The sequence below is a fragment of the Pyxicephalus adspersus genome, chromosome 1 (assembly GCF_032062135.1).
Source record: "Pyxicephalus adspersus chromosome 1, UCB_Pads_2.0, whole genome shotgun sequence".
In the NCBI taxonomy this organism is placed as follows: Eukaryota; Metazoa; Chordata; class Amphibia; order Anura; family Pyxicephalidae; genus Pyxicephalus; species Pyxicephalus adspersus.
In genome coordinates this window covers 79,800,530-79,817,295 of record NC_092858.1, presented here as the reverse complement: position 1 = coordinate 79,817,295, position 16,766 = coordinate 79,800,530, and the positions used below count along the sequence as shown (strand labels likewise).

At 38.3% G+C, this 16,766-nt stretch overlaps 1 protein-coding gene across 1 annotated transcript in view; it reads right to left on the bottom strand.

Moving 5' to 3' along the window:
- Positions 1 to 14,805, bottom strand: part of RCC1L (RCC1 like) — an 18,820-nt gene extending 4,015 nt beyond the window's left edge. Inside the window, exons 1-8 of the mRNA XM_072415879.1 lie at positions 14,709 to 14,805; positions 11,532 to 11,825; positions 10,352 to 10,481; positions 9,631 to 9,759; positions 9,292 to 9,358; positions 8,316 to 8,367; positions 8,111 to 8,195; positions 877 to 1,058 (exon numbers count right to left, since the gene is read on the bottom strand). Coding sequence (XP_072271980.1) covers positions 877 to 1,058; positions 8,111 to 8,195; positions 8,316 to 8,367; positions 9,292 to 9,358; positions 9,631 to 9,759; positions 10,352 to 10,481; positions 11,532 to 11,807 — 921 coding nt within the window. The 5' untranslated portion in view covers positions 11,808 to 11,825; positions 14,709 to 14,805. The remainder of the gene's footprint in view (positions 1 to 876; positions 1,059 to 8,110; positions 8,196 to 8,315; positions 8,368 to 9,291; positions 9,359 to 9,630; positions 9,760 to 10,351; positions 10,482 to 11,531; positions 11,826 to 14,708) is intronic.
- Positions 14,806 to 16,766: the final 1,961 nt, after the last annotated feature.

The window sequence follows — 16,766 nt, the reverse complement described above, 5'->3', positions numbered from 1 at the left end:
TTCAACCCACTGAATTAAAGCTGAAAGTCTGCAGTTCAACTGCATCTGAGTTGTTTCATTTAAAATTAATTGTGGTAATGTACAGACCCAAAATTAGAAAAAAAAGTTGTCTCAGTCCAAATATTTATGGACCTAACTGTGTGTGTGTGTATATATATATATATATTTTTTTTTATATATTTATTTTTTACTTTTTCAACAAAACAGCTACAGTAATTACCTGATGAACTGAAGTTAAATTATATAATTTACATATATTCATTGCAGACATCAATCTATATGTCATGCATACCAAATATTGAAAAACACTTTACCCATTTTAAGGTTATTTTATTTTATTAGAAATTATGTCTTTGGTACTGCATGGTATGGGTCTAGTGCACAAAAAAAAAAAAGAGAAGCAGGTTTCTTATTATAAAGAATAAACTGATGTTTTTTTGTCATTAGGCAATCTACACTTCACCTAGCAATCATAAATTTCAAAAGGTATTAAATCTTTTCTCTCATTGCTGCAATAAAGGTCACTGTGCTGCAATGTGTGATTTGTTAACAAAAACTTATGGGGTGACCCGTGTTTGTTCAATGATTCATTTGTATAGAGAGAAAAATTCTAGGAGTACATGCACAATAGAATTCCTTTGCTGTAGTGGCTTAAATATGTTGGATAAATAAAAAATAATTCTACTCGCTGAACTATTTTTCGCTAAATCTTTACTGTAAAACAAATATATCATCACTCAAAGACTTTGAAAGCTGATGAGCTTTCCTTTTACATAGTGATCTAAATGCATCATATGTCATTTACTATCCATTTACTATAATCCACAAAATGACAAGATTTTATTACTATGCAACCTGCCAAAACAAAAATCTTACCTGTGTGAATTCAGTGATGGATGCAAGCTGTAAGTACTCGGAATTTCCCCAGCCAAACACCTGGCCTTCGTCTGATACAGCCAGACAGCAATCTCCATAAGTCGCCATATGGACAACATTCACACCAGCCAAATCCCCAGACAGTTTTGTGGGAACACTGCAAATTTTGTAATGACCCAAGCCTAATAACACATGATAAAAATACAAATCTATTACTTGACAATAAAAAGATAAAATACAGTAACTCTGACTGCACATCAATCACAGACAACCCCAAAACACATCACACATGCATATGATATTCTGCCCTCCTAATCACTAAGAAGGATTTTCTGACTGTTTAGATGAAGTGTCTTGGTTAGAGTGGGTCTGGAACTCTGACTAAATTTGATCCATCATTTATAAACCTGACTTATGTCATTTCAATACTAACTACCAATTGCTCCATGTCTAGTCAAGGACAGAAAAAGTGGTTGCTTACAAACAGCTCACTACTGAAGTCACTTCACATTCACTTAAGATCTGATTTTGTTATGGGAACAGAAATCAAATTGCAAGTAAAATTTGTTCAACATCTGCTAGGCCTTACAGGAAGGGTTCAAATTTAGGAAACAAAGGTGCACAGCAGGTCTATAGTACAACATCGGTGATATCCTAGTAAAAGCGTTGTGCTTTATATAGAGATTGATGATAAAGGATATTTTTAAAGGTTTTCAAAACCTAGAACTGTGATCACAATATATTACAGCCTGTACAGGAGGCAAAAATATTCAACGTCATTCCTGAAACAGTTCATGTATAGGTTCCTCCAGAGGTTGCTAGGGGTTCTTTGAGCAACGAACAATCTGTGTCCACAGGTCAGTTTAGCCGACAACCAATGATCTTTTTGGTTATCTGTAAGGGTGCAATACAAATTTGCGGAGGAGTATAGATAGACAGAGGGTTCTATTTTTAGGTAACTGCACATTCAAATGTTCAATAGAAGTAGTCTGACATGTTTCGCCGTTACATGGCTTCCACAGGGGTGACAGGTGAACAAGCAAAACAGTAAAAAGGACACGCTGTCTCTACACTTCCCCTTCATCCAGTTGGGTGAAGTCATGAACATTGGGCAATAGGAAGGTCATAACCTATGTACAGGTCTGAACTAACCCTGTATGATTGTCCAGATATTCCGCATTGCATGTTACAGTCACTACTGATGAAGCCTTGTAACGGAAAAATGCGTCAAGAATACAGAAGACTGCGATTACTAATTGAAGATTTGAACGTGCAGTTACTTACTGCTAGTACCCTTTGGTACATCAGGAATATTGTGTATAGCGCAATTTATGCATATGCTGTACAATGCTAATAACCTTGTAATGCTATTGTCAATTTGTTACATGTCTAAAGCTACGAAGTAAAACTACATTTCCTTGCCAAAAAAACACTGTCTGTCTATACTCCTCTGCAAATTTGGAGTGTACCTATCTGGGGCTTGCATTAACAAGAAGCCATATTTTACCTAACCTAAAACCCTTTTTTCTATCTGTAAGGGTGACACATTCATTCCAATGGCCAGAAATAAAATAGACATTCTTCCCATTGACCAACACAATAATATACTGTGCGCTGTGGATAATTATACCAGAGGTACCTTAAAGACCTGTGGGTTATTTCCAGGGTTACCCTAATTTAAAGGTTGAGAAAAGCTGATCTACGTAGTAAGCCCCTCTTTCTCCCATACATTAGACAAAAATATAAAAATGGGGTGGGGGTAGGTAGAAGAAGTGACTAGTCACCATTTTCTGTCTCCAACAAGGGCAGATAAGAGGCAATTGATCTGATTTATTAAAGCTCTCCAAGGCAAATGCTTTAAATTCTCAAGCAGATATATTCCAAATGTGCTGAATCAACAATGATAGTCTATCCTCTCAGCACTGTATGATAGCTTTGCTGTATGATGGCTTTAGTTTTTTTTTATCTTTCATTAATAAAATGTTGCAATAAAAAAATGAGCATCAAATGACGAAAGCAAAAATTCTTGATTTTTCATTTATTTAGTGCATGTACATTACAGTAACTAAATATTTGAAGTGAAACATTTCAATTTAATTTCATTTTAAATTAAAACTATTCTAGTTTTAAACATGAAACTTTAATGTTTGTTTGCATTGTGGCCCGCAGGTTTAATCTCAATGTCAACAGCGGCCCCCAGATGAAAAATGGTTGGGCACCACTGGTGTAGACAGTCCAAAAACATTTTTTTTTGTGAAGTGGAAGGATAGACAGGCTTTTGCAGGAAATTAAGTCTCAACCTATGACCCACCTACCTTGATTTCAGAACACCTTTCTCTACCAGATGTTCTCAATACTTTCACTCAAGCTGGAGCAATACCAAAAAACAAGCAGACTTTTTTATCCCTTCCCCCCCACCCTTACCTTCACCCACCCCCATAAAGGGTCCAATAGACAGGTTTTTGTTGAAGCTGCCCATAGAGAACAAAATCTAGAGATACTTAACTTATCTTCCCACTACTTCCCTACTTTAACAGAGGAAACTAATCTTTTGAAACTGGGTTTATCATTTTGCCCTTTGTCTGATATGGATAATTTTGATGTGATTAAAGACATGCCTCCACGTGTAAAATTTCAAGTTAATACAACCAATGGTTTAGGAGATCTGAAGGTTGGAACACAGCGAGTTGTTAGGCTGCAGAATATGACAAGAAGCTTTTACACTTACAATGCTCACACTGCGCTGCAGATGACATTACACACTGGTTAAACTTCACAAACTGTTTTTATATAGAATATAGACAGTGATGAGAGGGGGTCACTGTCTGTCTTGTCCCCATCTGATATCACATGCATGATGCTATTAAAGCATCTCCACATTTTTAACATTATATTAAAGAGTGACTTTCTCTGTTATGTAATGGAAAACAGTAAAGACCAAAAGGGGAAATCCGCAGCCTCCTGGAATATTTGTGTCACATATCCCAAGAGGCTCTGCACTGCTCCTTGTGTGCAAGCATCTTCAGAGGATTTCTTATAATGTAAAAAAAAGTGTTCAATCTAATGCATGCGCAGTGCAAATCAGCACTGGATGTACAAGTGAGCATCAGAGAAAAGGTGGAAGCTGAGCAACCATGGGCCTGCTGGGCTAATTTTGTAAAAGAATCAAGTGAAAAAAAATGTTTTCACAAAAGTTCACTTTAACTAAATATAGACACAGGAGCACATCTGAAGTTAGGCTGAATTCACACTGGCATTAAGGTTACATTTGTCCATTCCTCATGCCAGGAACCACTGCTGCTTAAAAAACTTCTAGCTCTGAAAAAGCCCAGCAATTACCGCCTGTTATCAATCCTAGGAGCCTAGAAGTTACCGCCTGTTACCAATCCTAGGTGCCCAGCACTTACTGCCTGTTACCAATCCTAAATGCCCAGCACTTACTGCCTGTTACCAATCCTAGGTGCCCAGCATTTACCGCCTGTTACCAATCCTAGGAGCCTAGCACTTATGGCCTGTTACCAATCGTAGGTGCCTAGAACTTACCGCCTGTTATCAATCCTAGGTGCCTAGCACTTACCGCCTGTTACCAATCCTAGGGGCCCAGCACTTACTGCCTGTTACCAATCCTAGGTGCCCAGCACTTACTGCCTGTTACCAATCCTAGGTGCCCAGCACTTATGGCCTGTTACCAATCCTAGGTGCCTAGCAGTTGCCAGAAGTCACTCAGAAGGGGTAAATGTTTTTTGCTGCTAATATGAGCTAAGCCTAACTTATTACACAACATTCATTATATTATTACACTACTACAAAGGATTACACTCTTAAAACTTAGAACACTAGTAAGTTGGGTCACAATACACGGCATAGGACAGTTGTGGCAAAATACATAGAATAGAAAAATTGGATATACTAACTGGGCAGGCATTACAAAGTTGTAACAACTAATTGGAAGAAGGTAGAACACTGAAACAATAAGAGGTTACTGGATACCCATGGCATAAACAACTGGGAGCACTAAATATGCCGTGTTTTGCCACACACCCTTTTTTACCACCCGGCTATAGCTTCCTACCACCCGGCTGAAAAAAATTTCTGGGGAGAACACCGATACTTACTTCTGAATTACACTAGAAGGTACTATTTTATCTACCCCTTCATGCTGAGAGTGCTCACCCTCAGCCTCTGAAGAATAGTATTCCCTTCAGCCAATAGTTAAGATTGAAGAGAAATTTCACTCATTCAGTAGACTTTGAAAGAGAAGCCAGAGCTCTCCTAGACAGATTACTGTCCAAAGAATATAGTGAAAACATTTTCAAAAAGTGTAAATCAAAGCCAAATCCTTGGCACGTAATGACCTTCTTTCTCCCAAACCACCACCCTTTAATCTTTTAATTAGAACAATTATGACCAATAATAGACAACATCAACTCATCAAAAACATCTTGCACATTGCAACTCTGGCGTATTTTATGTGGGGATTCTTCCACCAGTAAGTTTCTCTCTCCCTATCCAGCTGTTACATATAGGAAGTCTCCATCCTTAAAGGATACTTTAACTTTGAGCTATTATGGCCTACCCTTACCACTCCAGACAGCTCCATCTATACCAGGTACTTACAAATGTGGGCATTGCCCACAATGTAAATGGATTATTGAGAACAAAGTAACCTGTTTCCCTGGTAACTCCATACATAAACCGAAACATAGAATTGACTGCTCCACTAATAGAGTGATATGTTTGGTAACACGTGAATGTGGAAATTTTTATGTAGGGAAGACGAAACCTGTGTGGCTTAAACGCATTTACGAACATACATACAAGATCAATTCTGGAAAGATAGTCACCCCCCTAAGTTATTGTGTGAGGAACAAACATCAATTTCACATTACCTACATATTGTTCGCAGCTTTAGAGCATATCCCCCAAAACCTCAGGTGGGGGGACATTGACACTTTGTTATTACAATCTGAATCAAAGTGAATATTTCGACTCAATGCAACCAAACCATCTGGACTAAATGATGTTTTTTCTCTCAAATCCTTTCTATAATGTATTTACATTTTTATTAGGTTATACAATCATCTGTTATCATGGTTTCAAATTGTGTAATCTCGTGGACACTGTAAATCATTGGCAACATGGGTATCAGTTTTCGCAAATTATAGAGTCATTAAACACTACACAATTAATGTACTATGATTTTTGAGTGTAATATGTACTCTTTCCTACAGCGATCAGGTATCTTTGATCCTTGACTTAATACGTCAATGTAAGATGATTGCATCTGGGGGACCTGAATGCCCTTATTATAATGCACTCATATTCCAATTCCTTTATTGAAAAATCTAAATAAAAACTTTTTCATATATAGTTGTTTACATTTTAACACAACCCTTTAGGTCAATATATTTTTCTCTAGTACATGGAACTCGCCCTACGGGAGATGGGAGCACCCATGACAAGGTTTCAGGCATTGGCGCACTAATGGGGGGGTTGGCAAATCATAACCAACACCCCCACCCCTTCTCCCCCGTTTGGGTTTGAAATTTACTTTTCAGACCCAGGACCTAGCAGGTGAGGGTGACAACATGGCTTTCAGCCTTTGTTTATCATTTTTTTTATGTACCAACCATCCTCCCATCTTAGCTAGATGTGGACATAATACTATCTTTTCCCTAATTATAGATGGCCGTCGCGGTCTCGCAGGGGCGCCAGGGTCTTGTGGAACGTCGCGTGCATCCGGGAGATGCGTGGTCACCTCCTAGTTCTGCCAATAATTGGAATAACTCTTAACCTCCTTAAGTTCTCCACTGCCCTGTGCGTCTCTATCCCCTTTCTCTTTTCCTTATATCAAGATGAGGAAATAATATTCTTTCCTCCCTTATCAAAGATGGCCACCCTGCTCTTGCAGGAGAGATGAGATCTTGCGCGTACTCCGGAGATGAGTGGCCGCTTCCTACATGTTTTTTTAAGACGAGACGCCAGCAGGTACAGTCTTCTGCGGCTTGCTGCTGGTGCCTCGCCTGCTTTATTCCACTACTACCATTGACTCAAGTAAGTTTGAATCTTAAGATCTATTTGCATATATTTTTCTTGGATCCCAGTAAAACATTTTCTGGAGCTATACTGTTATTCATTGAAAATTTCTTGCATTTCCTATATTTAGACCCCTATATGGTACATCAGCAATCAGTATATTGGATGATGGGTAAGTAATACATGCTCCTTTCATATAGATGCATTTATTCAATATCAATACAATTTTATTCATCTAATACCTCCATACCCCTAAATCCTAATATATATTTTTTCTTATAGAATATTCAAGAGTGCAATAATTTAAAGTACCCCATTTCATTCCACATGTGCCGTGTTGCTGACAACATTATTCTAAGTGCAAATTGGTCTCTTTTCACCCTAAAATTTTCATATCTCATTTTTTGTACCTATTATCCATATTAAACCCCCCTCCCCCTTCATCCTTTATACCCTACTATGGATCACCTCTATAAATATTTATACATGATACTTAACACTAAAAATTATATTTTTGTAGTTACCATATATAACTTCCCTTACCCCTATTGGAATAAATTGGCACGGAAGTCCTGTAGATGCTTTTATGCATTCTTTATCACTGTGATTACATAAGTGTAAGTAATAATATCTAAACTTTGTGTATACTTACTGAACTGTATGCATTGTTATATGTAGGACTTAGCGTTGAAATTGAATTTACTGTTATTGTCCCTTTTGTTTTCTTCATATCTACTATTTGGTCATATAATACATCATCGGTTTTCAAGTTAGACTTCAATCTCAATTCTCCCCTGATGAAGCCTAAGGGCGAAACATGTCGGGAACTTGAGACTTTCCTAAACTCGAAACGTTCCTAAACTCTATGTTGATATTATACTTGAAAAGTAAAAGTCTATATATGTAATCACAGAATTTTTTCCTGTATGTCACAGTTTAGTTGATTTATGTAAAGTATAGGAGTATACTATACTTAGGCATCATTAAAATAATATTGTTCACTTTTAAACTTGCCTACAAAAGCCTGTCTATCCTTCCACTTCACAAAATAATTACCCAATTCAAAATAATTGAATAATTACCTGAATTACCTAATTCAGACTAGGCAATTCAAATCATCACAGACAATTTAATGTAGGAGAACCCCACTTGCTACTTATTCCTCTACCTATAGTCTAAAAACATATCTGTTACAGACCTGTTTGACCATCAGCTCCCCAGCCACAGGCATACACCTCTCCTCGCTCAGTCCTGAAAAGACTGTGGTCTTGACCACATGCTATCTGCAAACACAAACATAATGATATCAACAGCAGACAAAGGCACAGAGTGGGAAACGCAAACGTACACAATGTTAGAATCCTAGTAAAATATTTACTGGTTATTAACTTTGTAAATGTTACCTGAACAACGCTGCTGTCCATTGGTGTTACTCTGTGGACCAACTGGCTTTCACTTTCAAAAGGAAAAAAAAATAGTTATCAGGAGTTGTAATAATTGCACTGAATTCACACAGCTTGTTCCAAACATAAGCAAAAACTCAGAGAACATTTGCTTTAGTAAAAATGTTTTACTTGCTCTCCAAAACATTTCTAGCCTAGCACCCCAGCCCCATCACATGCATGTGCCCAACTTCAATCACTTAAATAGGAAAGTCTATTAATTGTTTGCTTGGCTCTGGACAATTTTTTTCATTTAGGGTGTAAAGAATTCAGCACACACTGGCGCAAAGGAAATTGTAGCTGTAATGCAATGTTATAAACATGCAGCAAAGACTGAAAAGTAGCACTTAAGCACATTTAACTATAAATAGAGTATGGAATAAGCTTATCTGAACCCTGGGGTCAACACACAAAAGAAAGGCATTTGGTCACATCACTAGCACGGAGGACCAAACAGCATTTTTCCTCCACCAGGTCAACACGTGGTATAAAAAAAGATACATCTTCCCAGTGTAGGCTTAAGGTTACCCAGACAAGAAATTCTGCTTCTGCCTTTTCAGGCAACAGTGAATTGTAACTGAAAAGTATTAGGCATTGTGCTCAAAAAAGAACAAAGTCAATGAGCAGCTGCCCAAATAACAGGTAAATTAGCAGAACACCAAATAAAGGAAAGGGACATGTGTGTTATGGAGGAAAAGAAGGTTTTGAGCGCCTTTTGTTCCATGCCTCCTAAGAAATGAGATTGTATACCCAGTGTCTTCTGAGGCCTTCTAAGTGGTGAAAGGAGAATTATTTTCACCAGCTTTCCATCAGTCAGCAAATAAATGCACCCCAACCAATCATAAATCCCTATCCAGCTTTGAGAGAGAGGAAAGGGAAAGGGAGAGGGAGAGAGATATCCATGGCATAACAAGGTCACATGCTAAATATGTCTTACCTATAAATCTCTCCTTCAATAACCCGCCTTGCACACTGGCCATATGAATTGTTCCCAAAGCTGAAAACTGGAACAATATTTTATATTAAATCTTGGCACTTTAATTTACAATGATGCACCATGTTTATCAAACTAACATCCACTCTGCTATAAAACAGCACAAATATTCAATAATTGAAAATATTATTAATAAAAAAACAAGCATTTTTTAAAATTTAAACACACACTCATCACTCATCTCAGATCACTCATCAGAGAATTCATTACACGGTAACAGCACATATTTGCAAACACAAAAACCGTAAAGGCAGTCTGCTTCTGTGTACGATGGCCACTTACCTCCTTCATTATCTGTTAGGATGAAGGAATGTGCCCTGCCACATGACACCTGCAGAACTCGAGTTTCTTGCGGCTTGTCTAAAGGCAGAGGTACTGGTGATGGTTCTAGGATGTACTCATAACCCTTTGCTGTAAACAAACAAAAACCAAAATTGAAAAAAATGCAGGCAGTATATGTAGTATAGCAGAGTTCTCCCCAGCCCCTTTTAGCCGGGTGCACCACCTGGCACTTTTCAGTACCCACCCGGCTGTTTTTGAGTGGATACTGAAGAGTTGGGTCACAATACAGTAGCTGTACCTACAATTTCTTCCCACCCAGCCTAAAAAAAATTCTGGGTTGAACACTGTAAAGTGACAGCAGAAAAGATTTATCATATTTGTTCCATTGAACAACACTGTACCAGCATTAACATATTTTGCTTGTCTTTGAACTTTGAGGGTACCAGACAAGCTCCTGTCTTGGTATCAGCAATACACTGTAATATTTATCTCAGTCTTGTTCTATAGGCCTTTTGCCTATAGGTGGTCAGGATTTCTTTCTGAAACCAAGTAAAAGTAGCTGGAATTTTTCCAAGGATCTCTAAACTTATACCTTTGCTCAAGGAGCAAATACCATCTGCAAATGTTCATCTTCTTTATAACACCATGCGGTTATTGTACATTTATTCTAAGTGCATGTGCAACAGTGGAATAATGTATTTTTTTCAGAAAATAGTCTTACTTCGATCTCTTCTGCTCCTGTGAAAGCCAATCTGAGAATCTTTATTTAGTCCCATTCCCCAAACTTTTGTCACATCTGATGTCTTAGAAGATAATAGTGTAAATCCATAACCACAAGATGCAGAGGAGATCTGTAGAAAAAAAAGTCAGAGTAACAAGTTATTTCTTTAAGTAAAACACCAGTTTTGATCAAACTCTATCCGGGGCAGATATTTTAGCTTAAGTGGTATCTTTTTGAATTCTTTACCGATTTCTTGCTTCTTTGAGTTAGTACCTAACAGCAACCTTTTGGCACTTGTGAGGTCACCACGTTTTAGTAATTAGTAAATGGAAGCAGAATGATTACTCTGTAAACAGGCTACAATGGTACTGTTCTTTAGTAGTCTAAAGTATCATGTTCCCAAGCTATCATTGGCTGCTAAAAATGACCTTCAAACTCACCAGCAGTATTCACAGTCTGTGATGGATGTCCATGGTTTTTGACTGTCTTCCATGATGTTTCATATACTGGACATTATATTTATCATGTATCATATAGACTTGTGATGGTTAAACAGTTTACAAACAATTGGAATTCTTGGACCTTCAAGGTTGGCCTTCATATTACCATGATACTTACCATAGAACAAGAAGAAATATTCCAGAAGTGACACATGGGTGTAATAGGTGATTAAGCCATATGCCACTTCTAAAAATGCTACAAATAGTTTCATACTTATGATTAGTTTTAAATCTATAACTGCTCAGCAAGGCTGGAAAAAAGGGCAAAACGCTCTCACATATTATTACCCATATATCTGTTTATTGTATGTTGCAAGAATAATTAGCTTTGTAGTGAATACTGAGACAAAGCTAGAGTGGAGAAGATAGTGTTCAAGTTTTGAATGCACAATCCAAAGTATCAGTATGTAACTATAGAGATCCCTGTTCTGCAGCTTGCCGGAGTTCACCTATAAAACTGTAACTCCAGCAGAGACAGTAATTTGACATTTCTAGAACAGGAGAAAAATATGATGTGAAAGGTGGAAGGGGGCCATGTTAGGGAACTGACTCTTCCTGGATTTGTCAAATTTTCTGGCAAAAAACATTTATACATTTATAATACTTTTTTTTTTTATTTGGTGACAGGGTCGATTTATACAGTTCTGCCATTAGCTGTTGACAGCTTTTACACATCTTACCTTTTCATCCATCTCCAACCTATATGGAGTCAGCTGGTATCGCCTTGGCTTTTTTCTTCCAGTGTCTGGTACTACAAAACTAGGAATGCCCAAAGCTCCTGTATAAGAAAAGCCCCACACAAAAATCCGGTCCTTCCTTTTGGATTTTTTACCGACATACTGAAAGGTTGGAATTTCCTCCCCAGATTTTTGCTTCCCTGCTGTAGAGGAAAGATGGCGCACAAACACATGCCTGTGGGTCAGAATGTTCAGGCAGCGCACCACCGGTGTGCACATTGTTCCAGGTAAGTAAACCTAAAAAAAACAAAGAAAAAAAAAAAAACACACAAACAATTATTTCCCCCCTTTTCACAGGTTAAAACAGGAAAAAAAACGTTTCATTCGTTTATTATAGGTCACCCGCTCCTAAATCTTTTTCGCATTGTACTTGGTCACCAATAGATGGCGCTCTGCCCTATGAAAACTAAAACTATAATCCCAAAGTGCTTCACATTTGTGCATTCTGGTATTATTGTTATTATTATTATTATTATTATTATTATTAATAATAATATTAATAAACAGGATTTAAATAGTGCCAACATATTACGCAGCGCTGTACATTAAATAGGGGTTGCACCAGCTACTGGGGGAGGTGACCAAACACATCTTAGTAGCGGCTCGTACCCTGATCTCCACTAAGTGGAAGTCTGTCTCCCCTCCATCCTTAGAAGAACTATACGCCCGCATTCAGGATATCCGAATGATGGAATACCTTACTGCCCTGCTCAGGAACACTGTCACTAAATTCGAACAGGTCTGGGAGCCATGGGATGACTAATATGCTCAAATACAGATGTGGTGGTCTTATTTTGCTCCCCTCCTTTTGTTATATAGCAAATCGCCTCAGAATCCCCTTTTCCCTTTTCCTCCCTCCCCACTTTTGATGTTTTGTCCAGTATAAAGGAATTTACTGGTTTGTCATGTTTATTGCTGGAAACCACATTGCATTATTTGCACTCCACTATTGCTATTTTTTCTTGTAGCTTTTATGTATGGATATGTGTATATGTATATATACTTGTCCCTACTTTATGCCTTATGGTTTTGGTAATATGTTGCTAATGCTCCTGTATGCTGTGTTCTTGTCCATGTTCTTTTTGTTTTGTTCCTTTTGTTGTATTTGTAAAAAAATTTTTCAATAAAAACTCAGTTTCATAAAAAAAAAAAATAGGGGTTGCAAATGAGAAACGAATACAGACAGTGATACAGGAGGAGAGGACCCTGCCGAAGGTGTTTACATTCTAGGAGATGGGGGAATTACCACACAATAGGATGGGAGAAATGTTGTGGTGGAAAGTAGTGAGGGTTTCAAGTTTGAAAAAATGGGTTTGGAGTGCTCTTTTATATGAGCGGAAATTAGATGCAAGCCGAAAAGGACGAGGAAGACCATTCCAGGGAGTCAATGCTGCTCTAGAAAAGTCTTGGAGCCATGCGTGTGATGAGGTTATGAGTGAGGAAGTCATTATAGGTCATTGGAGGAGCGAAGAGAGTGGCTAGGGGAGTATTTTTGTTACCAGGTCTGAAAGGTACCTGGGACAAGAACTGTGGAGGGATTTGAAGGTAAAGCACAGGAGCATGAATTTGAAGATGAAATGGAAGCCAATGAAGAGAACTACAATGAGAGGCAGCAGAAGAAGAGCGGAGGGAAGGATAGAGTCTGGCTGCAGCATTCATAATAGACTGTAGAGGAGAGTGTCGGGTTAGTGGAATACCAGAGAGGAGAAGGTTACATTTAAGAGCGTGTACAAGTTACATGAATTTGAAATTCTATACAAAATGCATTATGAGATCCATAACCATACACAATAGAAATGAAAACTGAGGGTTTTGCATTTGCCATGCCAATGACTATATTGGTAGAGGTCTTTTCATGCATTTTTATGTGCACCTTAATATGCATTTAAAGTGCGTCTCTGGAAGAAAAACACAAGCAGCACAATTGTTCAGAACATGCTCATTTCCCAATATATAGAAAATAACTTGTGGATCTGCAAGAAATCCAGTAAGCTCCTAACTTTCTGCAGAGATCTGAAAAAACTGCCTTTGATGCACAGACATTCCAGGCAGTGTTGTCAGCTCTGCATGCATTCTCTCCTGCAGAAATACACAACAACTCTCCTTTAAGGTACTGAGTTTAGAAGAAGGGAAAGTGTTCTGTAGTCTAGCAGGAGAGAACTGTGCACATAGCAGTTCATTCATTCTGGCAGCCCCATGGGATGCTTGGATACCTGGCACATCCAGCATTGTTTTTAGAAGACAGCAATCAGGCAGGTAAGTACGTTTTATTGCAGAAGGGATATCACCTGTCTTCTACAATATAACCCTGCGTGATGGCTGATTTTCTAAGCAGAATTTTAGTTTTGCTTTAATATGCATTACTGTACATATGGAAGCACATGTATACACACGTTAGGGCACACATAGTGCAGCTGGGATTTTGTCATGCCTTAAAGCAGCGTTTCCCAACCAGGGTTCCTCCAGAGGTTGCTGGGGGATCTTTGAGCAATGATCTTTTTGGCTATCTATATGGGTGACATTCTTCCCACTGACCATAACACTAATGTAATGTGAGTTATGGTTATAATATAGTAGTAGGGATACCCTAAAGATCTGAAGGTTATTTTAACAAGTTGAGAAACACTGAATGAAAGCATAGCAAGAGCACATCAATGGTTTGCTTACTGCAATGTTCCTCACCAACAACGCATGTCAAGGTGTGATTGAGCTGTTAGGAATGAATTAAACTTTGTATTTTATATTAGATAGATCAGAGAATGATTAGAGTGGTTTTATCCCCCCCATGTACGTATTGGGAGATTGCTGACCTTCTGCTTTTATGTGTGTCAGATGTCAGTACTTTAGGGTCACAGAGCCAGAAGAATGTGGTTATGGCTGTCAGTAATGATCAGAGCTGCTCATCTCTATAGCAGTTCTATCTCAGCAATTCACAAAGCACAGCTTCACCAGGGACTAGCATCATTCAAAGGAGAGCTCAGCAATGGCAGCCCCCATGTTCCTCACATGTCAGGAGCAATTATTAGCCTGCAGCTCTCCTGCAAGCCAATGCTTCAAACGACTACCTCGGTGTAATGTGGACGCAGATAGCCCTGGGACCATTCATTGTCTATACAGTACCTTGTCTAGGGGCTCCTCATCTTCCACCTCTGTGATACTGAACCTCTCTCCTTCCTTATTCCAGATATGTCCCAGGGCCAAGCCTCACTCCCAGATCACTGACCTGAGTTCCAAGCCTCATTATCATGCGTTCCAAGCCTCGCTTTCAATTTGGTACAAAGTTTTGTTATTTCTATGTATATGTAATTTGAAGAACGTTTTATTTCAAACTTTATTTGGAACAAATACACACACACTCTGTTATCAGTCACTGTGGAGGGCCAGCACTACACACAGACAGTTCCCTTCTATTTTTCTTACCAGCTTATTTCTTATCAGGGAAGGCATTAGTGCTTACATTCTTCCCCTAAATACATATTTCTCATTTTACCCTTTCACACAATGTTTCCTATTAACTGTACAAAACATACTTATAAAAAAAAAAAAAAAAAACATTTTATTGCCATCGATTTAAAACAAAATCTAGATTTAGGCTAGGTACACACGTGCAATAATTATCATTAGAAAACAAATGATTAGGGACAAATCAATTATTTTGTACCATTCTGTTCATGCAAACACGAAACGATATGATTGTTCAAATATAATCCACCAATAATGTATACACACTAGATACAATCGTTTGAATATTCGGCATTGGCCAGATATCGGGCGAAAATCTGGCGTGTGTACAGTCGGTGTCGTCCATCGTCCGAACGACCGTCCTGGCGGATCCAGGGACGATTGACGACGACCGATCCTAATGCAAGGGAAGGGGGAGAGCGCGCAGCAGGGTGCCGCCCTGTCGCTCTCCCCCTTCCCTCTCCATAGAGCAGAACGGTGCTGTATGTACAGCACCGTTCATGCATCGTGCAGTCCCTTGTCGTTGGAAAGGATCGTGAAAGATCCTTTCCAACGACAAAAATTGCACGTGTGTACGTGGCTTTAGTCTTCTCGGTTTCAGTGTTTGTAAATAAAGGGGATCACTATCTCTACTGACATAAAAGATCAGCTTTTCTTCCAGGCAGTTAGCATAGTTTACAATGAGTTCAGCTCATCATGTCTCAGTAATAATTCTATGTATGGACCAAAGTCATCTGACATGCCATGGTTTTAATATCCTTTTCTGTTTTTTTTTTTTTTTTTGATGCTCCTCCCAGCTAACCACTTTTACATTCAAATAGATATATGATAATTTTGTCATAGTAACAGCTTCCTCGCTTTAAACATTTCTTTACTTTTTATTAATGTGCTACAACTTGCAATACAATTTTCATCTTCTACACCTTTAAGGCTTTAATTCCTAGCTTCTCCTTGTAATCAAATCATCCTTGTTTAAAATAATTTTTAGTTGTTCTTTACAATCTTTTTGTTTTTTAGGCCAGGGGTATACAGGAAAATAGGCTGTCCCGGAAGCCATAACAGAAGAGGGGTGCAAAAAGCGAAGGACCGACAGCCTTTACTGGTGTAGGAGTTCACTGCTCTATAGCAGGAATCACATATTGGCCCTTTTACCTCTGGCACTAAAGGCCCTTGTCCTGGTATTTCTTAAAGCAAAACAAAACCTGCAAATAAAAAAAAGTCAGCGGGCAGGTTCTTTATAGCAGAAGGGACAGGCTATGTCTCTTCTGCAATAAAACACACTGCAGGATCGCAGCACTTTAGCTAAACTCACCCCTCTTTTTCCTTTGCCACCACCTTTACTTGATCTTCTTTCAAGTACCAGAACTTCATCAATCTTGACTGATCAAAACATTGATCCCTAGGATGCCAGGATTGTGCACTGTTGCATGTGCACCCCACTGCACAATATAGAAAAAAAATGCAAATAGGCATATATATATGTGTGTATATATATATGTATATATATATATATATTTATTTATTTATTTATTTTTTTAGAAGCCTGTTCTTTCTGCAAAAAAAACCTGCCTGCTTGCATCTATTTATTCTTTAGGTTTAGTTCCTTTTTACTCATCTCCATTACATGTTCCTTAGTTTTCAGTAGTATGGATACTGGGGCAATGTTTTCCTTTTTAGTTACAATGGGCTTTATGAAATCTTTCCCATACACATTTG